Here is a 20,779-nt window from a genome sequence, read left to right as displayed (position 1 = left end):
GGCTGGACCTCAGTCCAGCTGGTTGCCAAGCCCTGCCCTATATGGAGGCTGCTGGCTGCTGGTGGGTGGGACTGGATCCTGGGGCAGCTGGCTGAGGAGCTGTGGTGGTCCTGGGGCTGGTGCCCACTCACTAGGGGGTGAGGCCAGGTCCTGGGGCTAGTGCCAGCCCATTGGTGAGTGGAGCTAAGTCCAGGGTCTCTGGCTGCAGGGCCCTGGGGTCCTGGGGTAGGTGTTTTGGCTCACTGGTGGGTGGGGCTGGGTCCCAGGGTCTCTGGCTTCAGGGCCCTGGGGGCTGGGGGCTAGTGTCAGTGCAGGTATGCATGGCCAGGTCCTGGGTCCTCTGGCGGACTGGACCAGGTCCTAGGGTGGCTGTGCGCTCAGAGGGTCTTAGGTTAGCAGGCCTGTGTTAGGTGAGGCTGTTTCTCAGCCTGACTAGCCGTGTGGCCCAAGGCGTCCCAGTACTGGTGCTCACAGGCTGGTGCGTGGGGCTGGGCCCAGTGCTAATAAGCTAGAGGAAGGATTCCAAAATGATGCTTGCCGGCACCAGTATCCTCGTGGTATAACGAGCTCCCCAAAAGAGGCTGCCGCTAGTGTCTGTGTCCTCAGGGCCAGCCCCAGCTGCTTTCTGCCCCTCCAGGAGGCTCTCCAGTGTCAGCAGGGGGATCTGACCCTGGCTCCTTTCAAATTACTGCGTCTTTACCAGGGTCCCTGAGTGTGTGAGATTTTGTGTGCGCCCTTTAAGAGTGGTGTCTATTTCCCACAGCCCTGGCTGTCCTCAATATAAGTCCCGCTGGCCTTCAAAGCCAAATGTTCTGGGGGCTTGTCTTCCTGGTGCAGGACCCCCAGGCTAGGGAGCCCAATGTGGGGCTCAGACCACTGGCTCTTTGGGGAGAAACTCTGCAGTTTTAATTATCCTCCTATTTGTGGGTCTCCCACCCAGTGGTGTGGGTCTTGGCTGTACCATGTCTCCACCCCCTCATATCTGTCTCACTGTGGTTCCTTCTTTATATTTTTAGTTATAGAAGATCTTTTCTGCTGGTCTTTAGGTTTTTCTCATCAACAGTTTCTCTGTAAATGGTTGTAATTTAGGTGTGCCCACGGGAGGAAGTGAGCTCAGGTTCTTCCTACTCCACCAGCTTGGCCACTCCCTCGCAAGGTACCACTTAATGAGATGTGTAGGATGTTTCCATTTGCATACAAACGGGGGGGTGTCATATATACATGAAATGGTTACCTGTGGAAAGCAGGACAGGGCTTGGAAAAGGTTTTTCACCATAGACCTTTTTATACTTATTTTGAACCCTTAAAAAAAATTTCCTATTCAAAAATTAAGTAAAATAATTAAAAGTACATTTACAATAATAATAAATAGCCTACTCTCTCCCTTTCTTACAGTCAGTTTTAAAAAATCCATTTCAGTATTGAAATACTGCTCCAAATACTTAACTCTTTTCATATTTTTTTTTTTAACTGAGACAATTACACAATGGTCTATTTATTTTAACCCTGAAAGTCTGGACCCAATTTTCAATCTTCTTGAAACCAACAAAAATATAAAGAAAATCCTACAAAATCTCCAAAAGAGAAAAATCAAATCTTAAACGAATGTGGATTCCTGTATTAACCTCTGCCTTCCATTTTTTTCTTATTTAAACTTCACCTTAAACATCAACCTTTAGTCTTGATTATTTATCTGCCGTTGAAGGCCTTAACTTTTAAGCCTACAATCAAGAAGATTCTGTGGGCAGGGAACATATTGTGCTGTGTCACCGGTGTGTCAGAAACACCCAGCTGTCCTTACTAGCTGAGCATATTCCTTGGGAACTGCAGGGCCTCTGTTCTTCTGAAACATTTTTCTCCTGACCTCAAAAAGCATCTAAACACCTTTTCTAGACAAATTCTATTTCTTTCAGAACCTATTTGTCTAGGAGGTCTGTTGGTCAACTTTCTAGAACCAATATCTTTGATAAAAAGCTATTCTTATGCTTGTCCCTGGAATGTGTAGTGCCTTTCTTACAGACACCCCCTTGTGAGTTTCACATACAGTAGTCACACACTTTCTTGATGAATTCGTCTAAGCGAACACACCAGAATCATAAAGGAGTATCACTTTAGGGCAGGTGGCTAGGCAGCTCTGCGTCATCTCCGTTTGGGAGAACCCACTTGCCTCCAGAAAGGGCTGCCCTCAGTTGACACCAACAGAACCTGCCAAGGAGCTCACATGCTGATTTTCTGATAGGCCTAGGGAGGTTAGATACTATCATCCCTCCTAAGCTTTTGGCCAGGCCAGAAGCCGGGTGAGTCCTAATGATGTACCGTGACAGAACTGTTTTGGCTGGAGTATCCTATTTGGCAATGGAGAGGTGTAGTATCAAATTCTGGTGACATCTTTTTGCTCTGTAGTATTCAAGGAAGATCCTGGGCTGCAGGAGGTGTTTTCCTGTTGCAAACTGGCAGAGAAAAATCTTCAGTTCAAGGCAGTTTATGCTGCATGGAGCCGGTTTACCCACAAATCCTTAAACTATTGATTGCCAATCTGTTTCCAGAACATAGATGTTAGGAGACTGTGAGTCCTAAACCCTTACCAGTGAAGGTTAACATGGTGGGTACTTTAGTAAATGTTTAAAGCTGTTTAAGTCCAAATCAAAAATGATCTCAGTCATCCAACAGAACAAAACCTGCAATGTTTGGGGAAACAAACATTCATCTGGTCATAAAGAACTTGAAAGTACATCAGAAGCAAAAGTGAAAGCAACCAGATGCATAGCTTTAAGAGCCACGTAATACAAAAGAGAAGTGAGTTAGTATTTTATAGCTCAAGGACCTTACTGATCTGTGCAGAATAATAAAAAGTCACTTGTTCTCACCTTACTGGAAAAAATGCTTAACATACATATTTGGAACAAAAACTTAAATATTCTTTAAAAAGTTTTAGTACCAGGACTGAGGAAATTTCTACTTCTACATAAACACCTTTTCAATTTACAAATGACCACAGCAGCACTAGATATTCATGGTTCCAAGAATTAGATGTTACTATAATTGCTTTATGTGCAAAACAGCGATGCCTCGATCAATGCATCTTCTGAAAATGTGTTGCTTTATTAAGAAGTTCGTTTTCAAAAATCTTCAGTGATCATTTCAAGCAAAACCAAGTGTACTTATATAAGATAAAAATACCTCTGGACACAGAGTCTTATTTACTGGCTCATAAAAGGCATATTCACACACTGAAGGTAAACAGTTTCTTAACCTCTCAGTTTCATCATTTTTGTGTACAAAATGGAGCTACTAATCTCCCACACAGGCTGTCGGAAAAATTAAATGAGATCATATATGTAGTACTTATTCTTTACTGTGCCTGATACTAATTAGCTCTCAGAATAAGTGTCTCTCCTCCTTCAACCAGAATTTATTTTCTCTCTAACTGTATGCAAAATATTTGTCCTCCATAAAAGGAATTTCAGACAGGTGGAGATATTTCAGGATTTTAAGACATTCTAGGAAATCATTAGGCCTTTGATCAAATGACCTCTCCCTGGAACCAGGAGTGAGTGGCAGGGTCTATTCTGGGAGCTGCTTGGGAATTACAGGGAGTGAAGTAACTTATGTCCTTTGACACCAGCTTTTTCATGACCTTGGAGCCTTCTTTGCTCTTTTACACTCTCACCCAACTCCTTCTCCGCCTGCCCATGGGATAGAAGCCTCTCTCGGACTCCTGCTTGCATTCATCCATCTTCTTCTACTTCTGCCTTTCTTCCTCTTCTTAGAGAGTCTTAGAGATCTTCTTCAAACAGCCAGTGCCCCATTCATTCCTTCATTTCCTCTACATCGAAAGAAGAAGCAGATGGTGGGAACTTATTGACATACCGATTGCCTACATTGGCAATGAATATCTCTGAGGTCCTAACTTCTGATGAATGTTTTGCTTCCCACTTAAATTTCAGTGAAGCAGCACAGCTTAAGAGGACCCAGACTTACCACTCTCTACTAATATGACCCTGAATAATCTGCTAACTTCTCCGTGTCTCAGTTACGTCACTTGTAATATACAAACAATAACTCTGCATGAACTAAAGAAAGTAATTTTTCTGATGGAAAAGAAAAAAACAAAACAAAAAAATAAAACTTTTTGTTTTCAAGCATTATGTTCAATATACATCCCTCACCCTCACCTTAGAGGGCCGGGATTGAATCGGAGATGCAGTGAGTCAGAGGGGTGGGGTGTAGTTCAGTGATGTGAAGACAGCTCAGGGTTGGGTGAGGGTACTTGTTACAGCCTTTAGGATTTTTTTTAAACTGAAAGCATAATTTTTTAAAAAAAGAAGAAGAAAACTGTTACTATATTCCCAGGGGACTTGTGAAAATATCACATATCTAGCTGGATTACCTGATGGGATGTTTTGAGGATCAAATGATACAATCCTCAGGAGAGTACTTTCTATAATGTATATTGTGACCTTGAGGTTTGGTAATGTTCTCTCTCTCCATGTTTTCTGCTCTTCAGGCAAAACCCCCGCAGTTGATAGATCACTGAGACTTTGGATTGTAATGAACCTTGGGGTCGTCTTTTCTAATCTTTCTCAGATGAGGCCCTGCATGTACACATGCTGGACAAGTAGAAGCAGATGGCTCTGGCATGCTTAGAAAAACTAAATCTCCAGTAATACACGTGGGGACTTACGTCCCCTTTTTTCTCAGTGTACTATGAATGGACATAAGATCATATTAAGACATAATTGATTTGTATAAAAACAGTAACTTCTATTTTTCATGATCGTATCTAAATTTGGCAGTGACCTTTGAAAGTTTACTGCCATTCCTTTAAAGTTACTGGTTTCTTTATAAAGTTAAAATACCAAACTATACAATCCAGTAATCCCACTCCTTGTACTTGAATATTCCCGGTAGCTTTATTCATAAAACCGGAGTAGAAGCAACTCCAATGTCCATCTGCTGAGTGGATAAATACATTGTGGTATATTCATGCAAAAGGATTCTGCTCAGCAACAGAAGGGAATGAACCACTAATACTCAACAACATGAATAAATCCAAAAGCATTACGCTAAGTAAAAGAAACCAGACACAAAAGCCTACATACTGTATGATTGCATTTCTCTAGAGAAAACAAATCTATATGGGTGGAAATCAGAGCTGCATTTGCCAGGGTGAGGGGATGGAATTGACCACAAAGACGCAAAAGGAAAGTTTTGGAGGTAATTGTGGTGATGGTTATATGATTGTATATACTTGTCAAAGCTCATTGAATTGTATCCTTTTAAAAAGCGAAATCACTGTATATAAGTTATACCATCATAAAGCATTTTGAAGAAAAGTTAACTGCCAAAGAGATTCTCTTAATTTTTAGTCTTATAACTAGCTAATTTACAGGACAATCCACCAACTAAAAGATCACAAGTACAGTAACTAAAACTTGAAAGGTGAAAAATATTTGAAATGTTCCAAATTTGAAATTCGAAATGTAAAAAAAATGGAAATATATTTGAGAACCTGGACAACTTTATCCTTCCCTGTTAACCACTATCATCTCTTTATTATATTACTGGTAGAATAAATGATAAAAGTAAGACTGAAAAATCAAGCAATTACTTTGTCTTTTTAAGACTTTAAACTAATTACAGAAGGTTATTCCCATGTGTGGATCAGTTAACCCTGTCTCTCTAATTTATGGAATTTTCCTTTTACTGACAAATCACTACAAAAACCTCTGGAGTCACCCAGATTGAGCTGAAATTTCATCTTCCCTGCTCTACTCCCACTAGAAACCTCTGATCATTTAATTATTTACTAATTAATTCCACATTCCTTCCCCACTTCCAAAGGATCTCAGCAACTTCATAAACAAGTCAGGCAGGGTGATAATGGAGAAAAAAGTTAAAGCACAAATAAATGCAGGGTGAAGAGCCACATAACTATGGGAAGTGGTTACAAATTTTGCTCTAGGCCTCTAAGTGACCTAAAACAAGAGGGAAACGTATTGATATGACTCAAAATGCCTACAAGATAAAGAAAAAACTAAGTATTAAGGAGTGCAACACTCTTTCTGATACCAAGACCCACGTGAAACTTTTCCCATGGATCCTCTGAAAGAGGAAATTGTGAGACACCAACAAACATCTTCAAGAGCCCATAGGAAAAGCCACAACAGTGAGTTTTCTGTGCCATCCTTAATGCCACAGAAAAAGTCAAGAAGATAATGCCACTCTAGGAGGGGGACATGGTAACTGGCGGGGAAAGGTGGCAGGGGAGAGTTACTTTTCACTATACACATATCCTTTTGAAGCTTTTGAGGAGTGCGCAACCTATACACACTGCCAAATGGTGCTTAGTAATACAGACTGGAGAGGCAGGCCACCTGGTTCCAATCCCAGCTCTATAAATAACTAGTTGTATAATGTTGGGCAAGTTCTGTGCCTCACCTCTAATGTGGGGATTGGAGGCTACCTCATTAGATTGTTGGGAAGGTTAAATGATTTAATACGTATAAGAAGCTTACGCAGGGCTGTAGCACAGGAAGACTGTTCAAGAGGAAGCGGGTAGCCTTTTGAGTAGAAAACCCGGAAACTCCAAAAGCACGTCAGGTATTGTAGTGAGGAGAAAGGGATGTGTCACTCTGGGGAGAACATGTTTTAGTTCTTGCTGCCTTTTGCACATACAGGCTTTGTCACCCACTAGTTAGTTCATTTTAAAACAATGTAGTGGGAGGGGATGGGAGGCACAAACTATTAAGATGGGCTCAGAGATGTATTGCACAACACAGGGAATAGAGCCAATATTCTGTAGCGACTGTAAATGGAAAGTAACCTTTAAACATTGTATAAAAATTAAACAAAAAAAATTAAACTTAAAAAATAAAAAATGAAACAGTAAAAAAAAAAAAAAAGATGACTAAGAAAAAAAAAAAAAAGAAGCTTAGTGTCAGGTATGTGTTGGCTATTACTACTAATAAGGCCAAAGTGAAGTTCTGTAAAGGTTGTCCTGTGATGGGGCAGAACATTGTTGTTCTATGTGTAAAGTTCAGCGATAATCAGATTTTAGTCAAGAATATAAATTTAGAGTATCTAGCAGATATGAAAATCAACTGCCCTGCCTGTGGGATTTATGCAACTAATGGGCCTGACTTGTTTGAGTTTTGTTATGTGTTTTAAAAGACAATATAATACTGAGCATTGTTGAAAGAAATTAAAGATTTAAGTAAGTGAAAAGACATCCCACATTCATGGATCAGAAGGCTTAAGTCGTTAAGTTGACATTACTCCCCAAACTGAGCTACAAATTCAACACAAGCTTATCAAAATTCCAGCTTCCTTTACTGTAGAAATTAATAAATTGACCCTAAAATTCATATGGAAAAGCAGAGGACCCAGAATAGCCAAAACAATCTTGAAAAAAGAATAAATATGGAGAACTTATTCTTCCCAATTCTAAACTTACTACAAAGCTGCAGAAATCAAGAAAGTATGGAACTAGCGTTAGGATAGACATATATGTCTATGTAATAGAATTGAGTCCAGAAATAGAATTGTCACATTTATGGTCAACTGATTTTCAACAAAGGTGCCAAGACAGTTCAAAGGGGAAACAATAGTCTTTTCCACGAATGGTGCTGGGACAACTCAATATTCACATGCAAAAGAAAGAAGATGGGGCACTTCCCTGGTGGTCCAGTGGTTAAGAATCCGCCTTCCAATGCAGGGGCTGCAGGTTCAATCCCTGGTTTGGGAACTAAGATCCCACATGCCGCAGGGCAACTAAGCCTGCGCTGCAACTACAGAGCCCACACACTATGGAGCCTATGCGCCACAACTACAGAGCCCGTGCGCCAGAGCTAAAGAAAAGCCCGTGCGCAACAACTAGAGAGAAGCCCGTGCACCACAATGAAGAGCCCGCATGCCACAACTAAGACCCAACACAGCCCAAAATAAATAAATAAAAGAAGCTGGACCTCTACTTCACACCACACACAAAAATTAACTCAAAATGGATTACAGGCCTAAATTTAAGAACTAAAGCTATAAAACTCTTAGAAGAAAACTTAGGGGTAAATCTTCATGATTTTGGGTTAGGCAATGGTTTCCTAGATATGACACCAAAAGCACAAGCAAAAAGGAAAAATAAATTTGACTAGGTAGAAATGTGAAACTTTCGTGCAGCAAAATATACTATCAAGAAAAGTCAATCCACAGAATGGGAGGATAGATTTGCAAATCATATACATATGCATGTAAGATATATCTGAATATGCATGAAATATATATCTGATAAGAGATATATATGTATTCAGAATATATAAAGAACTTTTTTCCAGATTTTTTTAATTGAAGTATCGTTAATTTACAATGTTGTGTTAGTTTCCAGTGTACAGCAAAGTGATTCAGTTTTATATATACCTGTACTCTTTTTCAGATTCTTTTCCACTATACGTTATTATAAGATATTGAGTATATTTCCCTGCACTATACAGTAGGTCCTTGTTGTTTAACTGTTTTGTATATAGTAGTGTGTATAAGTTAATCCCAAACTCCTAATTTATAAAGAACTCTTACAACTCAAAAATAAATCAACTCGGGCTTCCCTGGTGGCGCAGTGGTTGAGAGTCCGCCTGCTGATGCAGGGGACACGGGTTTTTGCCCCGGTCTGGGAAGATCCCACATGCCGCGGAGCGGCTGCGCCCGTGAGCTATGGCCGCTGAGCCTGCGCGTCCGGAGCCCGTGCTCCGCAATGGGAGAGGCCACAACAGTAAGAGGCCCACGTACCGCAAAAAAAAAAAAAAAAAATTAAATAAATAAATAAACTCAGTTAAAAAATGGGTAAAGGGTTTGAATAGACATTTCTCCAAAGAAGATACTCAAATGGCCAATCAGCACATGAAAAATGCTCAACATCACTAGTCATTAAGGAGATGCAAGTCAAAACCACAGTGAGATGCCACTCCAAACCCATTAGAATAGCCATAATAAAAAAGATGATAACAAGTATTTGTTAAGAAGTGAAGAAATTAGAACCCTCATACTAGTGGAAATGCAAAATGATATCTACACTTTTGAAAACAGTCTGGCAGTTCTTGAGATGTTAAACATAGGGTTACCATATGATCTAGCAATTCTACTCTTGTTATATACCCAGGAGAAAGAAAAATATATATTCACACAAAAAACTGGAAACAAATATTCATAGCAGCATTATTCATAATAGCTAAAAAGTGGAAACTACCAAAATGTTCACCAACATGTTTACCCATGAAATGGATAACTAAAATGTGATATATCCATATAATGAAATATTATTTGGCAATGAAATTCCTTATGAAAAGGAATGAAATACTGATACATGCCACAACATTGAAGAATCATAAAAACATTTTGCTAAGTGAAAGAAGCCAGTTAAAAAAGACTGCATACAGGCAAATCCTCTATAGACAAATCTATAGAGACAGAAAGATTAGTAGTTGGCTGAGGGCTGAGGGAAATGGAGAGAACGAGGAGTGATTGCAAGTGGGTATAGGTTTCTTTTTGGGCGATGAAAATATTCTAAACTTAGATTGTGGTGATATTTAACACAAATCTGTGAATATACTAAAAACCATTTAATTGTATACCTTAAACGGCTGAATTTCATGGTGTGTGAATTATATCTCAGTAAAGATTTTTTTTAAAGCAATGTAACTAGTCACCAGGCCCTTGCAACTTGTGGAGTTTGGGATTCCAGCTCTCAAGTAAAGAATGGGCTGCTTTGGGCCTCCAAGGATAATGTTTCTTGAAACTAAGCATCCAATTAGAAACGATCAGGGTTCTGGTCACTGGCAACAATTCCAGGTATGGATTTTTTGTTTGTTATCAATTAAGGGCAAATTTTTAAGTAGTTAGTTAACTAGTTAGTTCCTGTGTCTGGCCAGATGTGGTATAACTATTTCATGGGCTGTCTGTGGGAACCGTTTGTGTCTTAGGGCAGCAGGGTGCCCTCCTCTGGAATATATTTCCAGGTCAGTTGCTCCCACCATCAATTAGTGTGTGTGCTCGAGGGAATGCAAACCGATCTCGGCATTATGTTAAACAAAACATAATTAGGAAGGTAAGTATCCTGCCAAAATATTACATAATGCATTCCAAAGCCAACTAAAAATTAATTTGGACCAACCATGCCGAACCTATGCATTTAGCATTGATTTAAATGGCTAATAGCTCTGTGTACTCATGTAGAGTACAGATTTTCTTTTTTAACTTAAATCTTTCTTTTAAGAATCAGAAATACTACAAGTTTAAATTTCACAGGAGAAAATAAACAAATGAAAATCTCAAACATTTGTCTCAGTACAATACGTACTGAGGTAGTATTGCAGGTAGTATCTGTCTACTACCTGCAAAGCCTTATAATCCAGAATGTTCGAATACCTTGCTATTCAGAGTTGGTCCACAGCCTGGGCATCACCTGAAAGATTCACCCCAAACCACTGAGTCAGAATCTGCATTTTACTAAATTCCCCAGGCAATCTGTGGTCACATTATATTTTGAGAGGTCTTGATCTCATACCTTATGAAGCTCAATGTGCAACAGCCTCAGGAAAACCGGTCAGTGTGTCACCAATACTAATATCAATTAAGACAACATACAAGAGGAGATTGTAGCAACCTTGAAATGTCCCTGTTTGACTCAATGTGGTAAAAGCTGTAAACTTTCCATTTCTGTAAATATACATGAAACACAGGAAAGGAGGCTGTGGTGATCGCTTTTACTGAAACACACCGTGGGGTGGAGCAGAGAGGAGCTTGTTCCCAAGGGAAGCTTGCCAGTTCTAGCTGTTCCCAGCTCTTCCTCCAGGCTTTGCCCTTTGGCCCTAGAACCACACCCTGCAGAAGCCAGCCTGGATACTTAGACTTCAATCAGCAGGTGGTTAAGGGCCACTGATGGCTGGAGGGTTCCTGGGTGAAAGATGGAAACCTCACTCTTTCAGGTCCACTTATCAGTATGGAAAAAGCAATTCAGACCTGGAAGCAACACTGTTTTCCCTCTCCCCAGACAGGTGCGATTCAACTATAGCCTTTACAGTCCTTAAAGAGCTCCAACTCTTCTAAGCCTACAGGCCTTGAATAAGTGGAAACCCACCCACTGCAACTTTGCCCCACATTTCCACTTCCTGCAAAGGAAGTTTATAATGCCAAATAACCAGGCGGTCTTCCCAAGTGAATCAGTGGTCTCCATTGCCATAATCAGGAAGGGGGAAAGGATTCAAGAGAGTCTCCCAGAGGGTGACATTTAAAATGCTGATTCTTGGGTTCTACCATTAAGAATCTGAGTCAGGGGTCTGGGCTTAGGACCAAAAATTTTCATTTTTAACAAGTGCCCCAAGTGATTCTAATGTAGGAGGTCCAGGCTTACACTTGAAGAAACAGTGATATAAATGGTTTGAGAATAGCAATACCACCTTTACAAATAAATCACTTATTCTAAAGCATCTATTTCATTATTTCAACTGATGCTGTCAACTTCCTGTTTGGCTTCCATTCAGCATTTACTGAGCAACTACTGTTTGCAGAGAATTGTACTAGCTTCTGCTTTCCTGGTGTGTTTGGGCTGGATAGAAGAGATGGGGAGAGAAGGGTGTGATCACATCAGGGAGCTATTTCTCAACTTCCTAGAAAAATGCCAAATTCACCTTTTCATGATTTGTGAAACACATTACCCTAAACAACTGTATTACCCAACCACAGTTACCATAATTTACTAACCTTTTAGGGCACCAGTGTACCAGAGGTATCATGGCCTTGCACGAAGAAGGTCAATTCTGTAAGGAAACTGCCATGGTTCAAATCCTATGTTCTCCACTTACATGATATGACCATTGACAAGTAACTTAACTTTTCTGTGCCTCAGTTTCCACATCTGTAAAATGAGGATTATAGAACCTTCTTCACTGAGTTAATGTGAGAATTAAATGAAAACACTTAAGTATCTAATTGATGCAGAGGACTTTGAGAATCTAACATACTGAAGATTTATTCTTTATTTTGGTTAAGGCCACAAAACCGTTGTGAGAACACTAAGAAATGCTTCCAGAGGCTGATTTGGAATTCTAGGTGAAGAAAGTGGAATTAAACTTTATGTTTAATTCAAGCAGTTCAGATGAATTATTCTAACTAGAGTGATCTGGGGTTTTTTGGAAGGTTCCCTAACCCTTGGCTTCTTTGGGAGTTTGTCCCAGTGATGCCACACTCTGCCCCAAAGTCCCCCTCCAAACCCCCGGTTCGGGGGTGCACGGAGTCCCGCGGTCCAGGCAGGTGCCCCGCGCGAGCAGAAGCAGGACCAGAGGGTCTGCGGAGATGGACCCGGAGCCCAGCCTCAGGGGTGCAAGGGCTAAGTGAGGTCCCGGGTCCCGCAGTCCCGGGGCCGCCTCCCGGGGAGGATGCCGGCGGGGGCGGGGAGCGTGCGCGGCCACGTGACGACCGCTATAAGAGCGCTCCGGACGGACGCTCCGCTCCCGCCGGACGCTCCGCTCCCGCCGCGCCTCCTCGCCGGCCGCGCTTGCTCCCAGCGCCCGGCTTCTCCGAGCCACCAACCTGCGGCTGCGGCTGCGGCAGCCGCCCGCACCCCCGGCAGCACCATGACAGGTATGCGCCGCGCCGCCCACCGCCGCCGCCGCCCCGGGACGCCGGACTCTTCGCCCCGCGCGGCCCCTCGTAGCCCCGCCGCCTCTCTTCTCCCCCCACGCCCGCCGCTCCGCCCCGGGGGAGCTCCCAGCAGGACGAGGACCGCCGCAAAGTTGCAGGCTGGCCGCAGCCGGGCGTGTCGCTTCTTGCGTCAGCCGCTGCCCCGCCGCCCCGGGGTCCCGAGCGGCCGTCCGGACCCCGCGGACGCAGCCGAGGGGGTCCGCCAGGCAGCGCCTGGGCCCTCCGCCGAAGCCCCCGTTCCTGCTTCCGTCTCCTTGCCCTTCCTCCTGCGCGCACCGTGAAGGGCGGGCGGGCAGGCGGAGCAGCTGCGGCCGGCTGCGTGGGGGTGGGGAGCCGGCTCCCCGGGGGCGCGGGTTCCGAGCTCCGGAGCGCGGCCGGGTCGCGAGGCGCCGTCCCCCACCGCCCGCGGGCAGGAACTCCTGCAAGGGGCAGCTGCGAGGCGGGGACGCCGCTGGCCCCGGCCCGGCTCCTCGGCCGCCCGCTCCGGCGCTGGCCGCCACGCCGAGCCTATTTTTAGGCCTTTGGGGCTGGGTTGCGGGAAGCCGGAGCCCGGCGAGCGCCCCCGGGGAGCGGGCCCGGCGTGGTGGGAGGGCGCCGGCCCACTTGTTGCAAGGTGTCCGGGCCGCACGGCGAATCTGCACCCCGAAGACCGGAGGGCCCGAGGTAACTGGTCCTTGCTGTGCTGTTGAGGCGAACAGTGGGATCATTACAGCCATTGAGCTGCGGAAAGGTTGCAGATGTAACCCGGGGTTTGGCCGTCTCTGGGAAGGTTGAACCTCCTACCCAGTTGTCCCTGGTCTTTCCTGTTCCATTGCGAGGTGTGGCGTTCTAGCCTCCGTTCCGAAGCATTTGTCCTGCTTCCCGCTTCATCTGGGAAATCATCCATATCCTAGCTTCGTGAAAGCCTTGAACCCTACTTACTAAACTTTTCTCCGTGCTCCCCTGGTATCAGGACCGTTTTTGTGTTAAAACATCATTCATTATGCCCCAGATTAAGTGTCCTTGGGACAGGCTGACTGAAATGTTGCCATCTTATGATGGGTTGAAGGAACAAGTTCAAGTTGAGGGGTATGGCAAGGGACAGGAGGCCCTGTTCTGAGCTTTCCTAGCGTGACTAGCTGGGAAGCCAGTGACCCTGGGGGAGGGCACACCAGACTTTCTACAACTTAAAGGAGAGTTCAACGCTACCTGTGAAGATGGCCCTCAGAGCTGCAGCTGGGGAGTGTGCTGGCCCACTTGACAGCCTACAACTTCCTCTCACTTCTCAATGGAATGTCTACTGCCCCCAGCCTCCACTTTGGAAAATGGGCAAAGAGAGAATGAGGAAACCTAAGACGGAAACAGAGTGACTTCATGACAGAATGGCTCAACTCCCTGCTTGGGCAGCCGTGCCCCAAGTGAGCCCTGGCAGAGCTTGATCCTAAGTACCCTGTATGTATGGATGCCCACCAACCTGCTAATGTTAAAATCCATTTGGAGAGGGAGTGTGCTCCAGAATCATCCCGGGGAAGGGCTGGAGGAATCCTAAAGGCTGGGCTGGTGGCCTTGCGAGGGTGGGGCTCGTTCAGGAGGAAGGAGAATTCATGCATTTGCCCCTGGGCCTGGCAACTAAATGATGATTGGAGATTGATTTTTGAATGTGTGTGTGAGAGAGAGAGAGTCTGTTGAGGTGCCTCAGGATACAGGGTAGGGGTACTGCTTGCTTCTCCAAGGAAAAGGAGGCAGGTTTTCTAGAGCTTGTGAGGTGGTCCCTAAATCCATTTAACAGCGATGGGCCACAATTTAGATAGAGGCATCAAGGAGGGAAGGCTTCTTGGGGGAGGTGATGTTTCAGAGAGACTCAGAGTGACTCTAGAGTGGTGGTTGGATAGCCATGGAGTGTTTGCTCCAGGTTGAGGAAACAGTAGAAAAAGCCTGAGACGTGGAACATGTAAGCATCAGAATGAAGAATATGGCCTCTGCTTTCAGATGCTCTCAGTTGAGGTTGTTGGCTGGCTTTGTGCTTGGCTGAAAATACTGTCTATGGTACCTTGTAGGAGAAACAGAAAATGCACTTCTTGATCTCTTCTTCACTGCCTGTTAACTGCCTGAGGTTCACCCTCTGGGTGTTAAGCTGCTGTTTAGTCTGAGAATTTGGCATGTCTGGACTCTAAATTGGATTGAATTTTTACAGCTTCGTCAGCCTCTTGAAGGTTGCCAAAGATTGCCTGCTAAAGAATGGTCTTGAGCCATTCTTATAACGGACACTGGGTTCTCTCTCTCACCCTAATGCCCCACAAGAGGCTGCTCTTTTATTAATACAGCAAGTTGATCTCAGAGGAGCTGATTTTGCCAAATTATTGATTGAAAAGCGTCCTGGGGTGGTGTTTTCTAGGTAGGATAGTGTAATGAATGTGTGTTCGTTTTCCTTGTATTAAGATCAGGCCTTTGTGACACTGACCACAAACGATGCCTACGCCAAAGGAGCCCTGGTCCTGGGCTCGTCTCTGAAACAGCACAGGACCACCAGGAGGCTGGCCGTGCTCGTCACCCCACAGGTCTCGGACTCCATGAGGTGAGGACCTCGCTGCCCCGCTGTTGGTGGGGCTCGGACATCCCTCTCCCCTGTTTCTGGCATCGGTGGGCATTGAGGCCATACCCTTTCCAGGGTTTGCGTGCTGGTGGAGAAAGAGGAGAGTTGCTGAGTGAAGGATTCCTGGGTCTGAAACCTCTTCCTGGCTCTTGGGAGATCTTCCAGCCAAGCTCCCTCTGGGAGCTGGTGTTCTGGCCCTGGCCCTTGCCGATTCCAACCAGGAGTAGGGCTCTCCCTTGGGCAAGTCCTCTTGGGGTAATCCGAGTGAGTGACTCAGTCCAGCCATTCCCTTCATGTCATCACGCTTCACTTGCATGCCTTTCCCCAGATGCAGCAGGGACTACTTTGTTCCTGTTTCTAAGGGGGAAACCTCCCGGGACTTTGAAAGAAAGTAGCAGTTTTCTCCACCCCAATTGACATTAGTAACCTAAAGATCTTTATTTACAATTTAATAGACTAGAATATTTGCCAGAGGGCTCTCAGAGTTAGGGGTCCTGCTAGGAGAGCACCCTGAGGGAGCACAAGCTGTTCTTTGATTGGGTTAGTTCATGTTAATTGGTTGGAATTCAATTTTGAAGTATCTGAATGAACTACCTTGATCCTAATACTAACTTACTTGAGAATATCTGGGCACACTAGCAGCTCTGTATTGTGTTTATTTTTGCATTCTCCTATCCCTTTTAGAGGTTGAAAATGCTCTTTTTGTGACTTTTTTCAAAAAATGTAAGCCCGTGCCAAGGACCTCTGAAAAAGAGGCATTATACATACATACATATATCTTTCACACTAAGAACCTTATTCCTAAAGGGTAATTTAGGAAAATGCCCCCCCAAACTGTCTCCTTTGTGTATGTCCTAATCTATAGTCTATTCAGTGAGAATCGTGTAAGAAGGTGGATATAGCCTTCGACAGCAAGCCCCCTTTACTGTGGTAAAGGGTGCCGCCATTTGTTTCAGAGATCAAGTTTACTGTGTGAACTAGAACATATGTTTGTACAGCTTTGGAGGTAGATGATACATTACCAGTTTTGTTCTGCATCCTTGATATTTTTATAAACTTTCGGCGATGGTTTGTCTTTATCACGTGTTTTTCCTTGTGCTGAGTTTAGTGTCTTACCTAAGTACACCCCACTTCACCTCACCTCAGGCTTGCTTTCTAAAATATATCTTCAGTTAATTTGGGGCAGGGAGAAATGTTGTACCTCACCAACTAAAGTGAGTCTCTCATGCCAGGAGTGCAAAGCACGTAATAAGTGCTGGCTGTATGCGATGCTAAAAAAAATGGAAACCAAATAATTGAGTCATTTAACTTCTTTTAGGACACAGCTTCAGGCAGTTCTCCGTCAACTGCTTTGGCAAAAATTATTAGTTATAGGCTTCAGTGCAGATAGTACATGCACTTAACTCCATATCATTTGTAAAAGTATTCAGTGGTCAGCAAGAACCCGTTGTAATAAAATATTATTGTTAAAGGCATAGGCTGTTGAAAAGATGTATTACCAAGCATCAGTCACGTTTTTTCAAGCTGTTTCACAATTTGCCTGGTATTCAGTGGTACAATAAAACATAGGAAACTTCCGTGATAATGTTTTAAGATAAGAGGTTCATCCTCACAGTAAGCAGTTCTTACTGTTTTAGTGAAGTTAACTGCACGTGCAAATCAACACAGTTTGTCCTGAAGTAAATTAGGACATACTTAAGAGATTGCAATATACCAAAGTAACAAATTCTCTTGTAATTGATAAGCTAAATAGAACACCGTCTTATGTTAAATGGGTCACTTGTTCTAAAGAGATGCTGAGAGCTGTTTTCTGGATTTTATTTTTGACAGGAAAACTTTAGAGACTATCTTTGATGAAGTCATCACGGTAGATGTCTTGGACAGTGGTGATTCTGCTCATCTAACCTTAATGAAGAGGCCTGAGTTGGGCATCACGTTAACTAAACTCCACTGCTGGTCCCTTACACAGTATTCAAAATGTGTATTCATGGATGCAGATACCCTGGTGAGTATGGCTTTGATGGCTGGAAAGATGGATATAGTAACTGAGACCAGTTAGGCATTTGAAGAATGCTGTCAAGACTTGACAGTAAAGTTCAGATAAAACCACTGTTGTAAAAAGTGTCAGGTGTTGAAGGAGAGTAGGACCAGGCTGCCTCACAGCTGTCATCTGAGTAGTTAAGACCAGCAACAGACTGCATCTTTTGTGTTGGATAACTTAAGGAGAACTTAAGAAGGTTATACCGCAGCAGAACAGTTCTGAAATGCTTTCCCTTCTTCCTGCCCCATTGCCCTTGAATCAGGTCCTAGCAAATATCGATGATCTTTTTGAGAGAGAAGAATTGTCGGCGGCACCAGACCCAGGGTGGCCTGACTGCTTCAATTCTGGAGTCTTTGTTTATCAGCCTTCAGTTGAAACGTACAATCAGCTGTTGCACCTTGCTTCTGAGCAAGGTAGTTTTGATGGTATGTATCTGTTTTCTTTATATCTGACAAGCTGTGAGTATCTTCTAGGGGCTGCTCTTCTCTGGGAGTTGCTATGGTTCCTTGTGTCTGGAAGATAGCGACATATGAGATGTGGCAAGCATTTGAAGTTGTGTCGTTCTGGGAAATAGTGTTGTGTGTTGTGTGTGTGCACGTGCATCTTTTTCCTGTAGGTACATGGTACATAGGCTGTTTTACAGACTTGCCTTTCATTGGCCTTCCTGTGTCTAAATTAGAGTATGATAAATGAACCATAATTATTCAAGAATTCAAAAGACTATTATACAGCTCAAAAAGTTTAACAACTATCTTTAAACCTGAGTAAACTTAAGTACAAGAGCTAACAGGAGGACCCAGTATTGTCTCCGTGGAAATTTGAGGAATAAACCTAGGCTCTCATTCTTTCGGGAGGCACTGAAAAAGAAGATAGAAAGACTATGTGAATAATCTTTGTCTCCGAATTGTCACTCTCTATAAGGCAGTGCATCAGGTAGAGTGGTCTGCAAGGCTAAGGAGTAGAACATTGGCAAAGTCACCATCCATTTTCCATAATGCCTAAGTGTATCTATAGCTATATGTTTATGTAGAAAGGTTCTGACTATTTGTGATTTAGGACCTCACATCCTTTGGAGAATTTTGGGTAAATTGATTAGTAGGTATGCTTCTATTTTATGCCAGTCTCTAAAATAATAAATAATAAGCCACTTTTTCTTTGAATTTTTGAATTTTATTTCATTTATTTTTTATACAGCAGGTCCTTATTAGTCATCCATTTTATACACATCAGTGTATACATGTCAATCCCAATCTCCCAATTCATCCCACCACCACCACCACCACCCCGCTACTTTCCCACCTTGGTGTCCATGTTTGTTCTTTACATCTGTGTCTCTATTTCTGCCCTGCAAACCAGTTCATCTGTACCATTTTTCTAGATTCCACATATATGCGTTAATATACGATATTTGTTTTTCTCTTTCTGACTTACTTCACTCTGTATGAGAGTCTCTAGATCCATCCACGTCTATACAAATGACCCAATTTCATTCCTTTTTATGGCTGAGTAATACTCCATGGTATATATACACCACATCTTCTTTATCCATTTGTCTGTCGATGGGCATTTAGGTTGCTTCCATGACCTGGCTATTGTAAATAGTGCTGCAATGAAAATTGGGGTGAATGTGTCTTTTGAATTATGGTTTTCTCTGGGTATATGCCCAGTAGTGGGATTGAGGGGTCAAATGGTAATTCTGTTTTTAGTTTTTTAAGGAACCTCCATACTGTTCTCCATAGTAGTTGTATCAATTTACATTCCCACCAACAGTGCAAGAAGGTTCCCTTTTTCCCACACCCTCTCCAGCATTTGTTGTTTGTACATTTTCTGATGATGCCCATTCTAACTGGTGTGAGGTGATACCTCATTGTAGTTTTGATTTGCGTTTCTCTAATAATTAGTGATGTTGAGCAGCTTTTCCTGTGCTTCTTGGCCATCTGTGTTTCTTTGGAGAAATGTATATTTAGTTCTTCTGCCCATTTTTGGATTGGGTTGTTTGTTTTGTTAATATCGAGCTGCATGAGCTGTTTATATATTATGAAGATTAATCCTTTGTCTGTTGATTCATTTGCAAATATTTTCTCCCATTCTGAGGGTCGTCTTTTTGTCTTCATTGTAGTTTCCTTTGCTTTGCAAAAGCTTTCAAGTTTCATTAGGTCCCATTTGGTTTTTTTTTGTTTTTATTTCCATTACTCTAGGAGGTGGATCAAAAAAGATCTTGCTGTGATTTGTGTCAAAGAGTGTTCTTCCTATGTTTTTCTCTAAGAGTTTTATAGTTTCTGGTCTTACATTTAGGTCTCTAATCCATTTTGAGTTTATTTTTGTGTATGGTGTTAGGGAGTGTTCTAATTTCATTCTTTTCCATGTAGCTGTCCAGTTTCCCCAGCACCACTTATTGAAGAGACTGTCTTTTCTCCATTGTATATTCTTGCCTCCTTTGTCATAGATTAGTTGACTATAGGTGCATTGGTTTATCTCTGGGCTTTCTATCCTGTTCCATTTCTGTTTTTGTGCCAGTACCATATTGTCTTGATTACTGTAGCTTTGTAGTATACTCTGAAGTCAGGGAGTCTGATTCCTCCATCTCTGTTTTTTTCCCTCAAGACTACTTTGGCTATTCGGGGTCTTTTGTGTCTCCATACAAATTTTAATTCTAGTGCCACTGGTAATTTGATAGGGATTGCATTGAATCTGTAGATTGCTCTGAGTGGTATAGTCATTTTCACAATATTGATTCTTCCAATCCAAGAACATGGTATATCTCTCCATCTGTTTGTGTCATCTTTGATTTCTTTCATCAGTGTCTTATAGTTTTCTGCATACAGGTCTTTTGTCTCCCTAGGTAGGTTTATTCCTAGGTATTTTATTCTTTTTTGTTGCAATGGTAAATGAGAGTGTTTCCATAATTTCTCTTTCAGATTTTTCATCATTAGTGTATAGGAATGAAAGAGATTTCTGTGCATTAATTTTGTATCCTGCAACTTTACCAAATTCATTGATTAGCTCTAGTAGTTTCCTGGTGGCATCTTTAGGATTCTCTATGTATAGTATCATGTCATCTGCAAACAGTGACAGTTTTACTTCTTCTTTTCCAATTTGTATTCCTTTTATTTCTTTTTCTTCTCTGATTGCCATGGCTAGGACTTCCAAAACTATGTTGAATAATAGTGGCGAAAGTGGACATCCTTGTCTTGTTCCTGATCTTAGAGGAAATGCCTTCAGTTTTTCACCATTGAGAATGATGTTTGCTGTGGGTTTGTCATATATGGTCTTTATTATGTTGAGGTAGGTTCCCTCTGTACCCACTTTCTGGAGAGTTTTTATCATAAATGGGTGTTGAATTTTGTCAAAAGCTTTTTCTGCATCTACTGAGGTGATCATATGGTTTTTATTCTTCAGTTTGTTAATATGGTGTATCACTTTGATTGATTTGCATATGTTGAAGAATCCTTGCATCCCTGAGATAAATCCCACTTGTT

At 42.7% G+C, this 20,779-nt stretch overlaps 1 protein-coding gene across 2 annotated transcripts in view; it reads left to right on the top strand.

The window, feature by feature from the left end:
- The first annotated feature begins 12,490 nt into the window (after nucleotides 1-12,490).
- GYG1 (glycogenin 1) overlaps nucleotides 12,491-20,779 on the top strand; it is a 38,192-nt gene continuing 29,903 nt past the window's right edge. For both annotated transcript variants that reach the window (XM_030873280.2, XM_060298505.1), the window contains exons 1-4: nucleotides 12,491-12,627; nucleotides 15,106-15,241; nucleotides 17,090-17,264; nucleotides 17,563-17,725. In XM_030873280.2, the coding sequence (XP_030729140.1) occupies nucleotides 12,621-12,627; nucleotides 15,106-15,241; nucleotides 17,090-17,264; nucleotides 17,563-17,725 (481 nt within the window). In that variant the 5' untranslated portion in view covers nucleotides 12,491-12,620. The remainder of the gene's footprint in view (nucleotides 12,628-15,105; nucleotides 15,242-17,089; nucleotides 17,265-17,562; nucleotides 17,726-20,779) is intronic.

The sequence above is a fragment of the Globicephala melas genome, chromosome 4 (genome assembly GCF_963455315.2).
Source record: "Globicephala melas chromosome 4, mGloMel1.2, whole genome shotgun sequence".
In the NCBI taxonomy this organism is placed as follows: Eukaryota; Metazoa; Chordata; class Mammalia; order Artiodactyla; family Delphinidae; genus Globicephala; species Globicephala melas.
The sequence above is the reverse complement of the archived record's forward strand: the minus strand, read 5'-3'. Positions and strand labels throughout refer to the sequence as shown.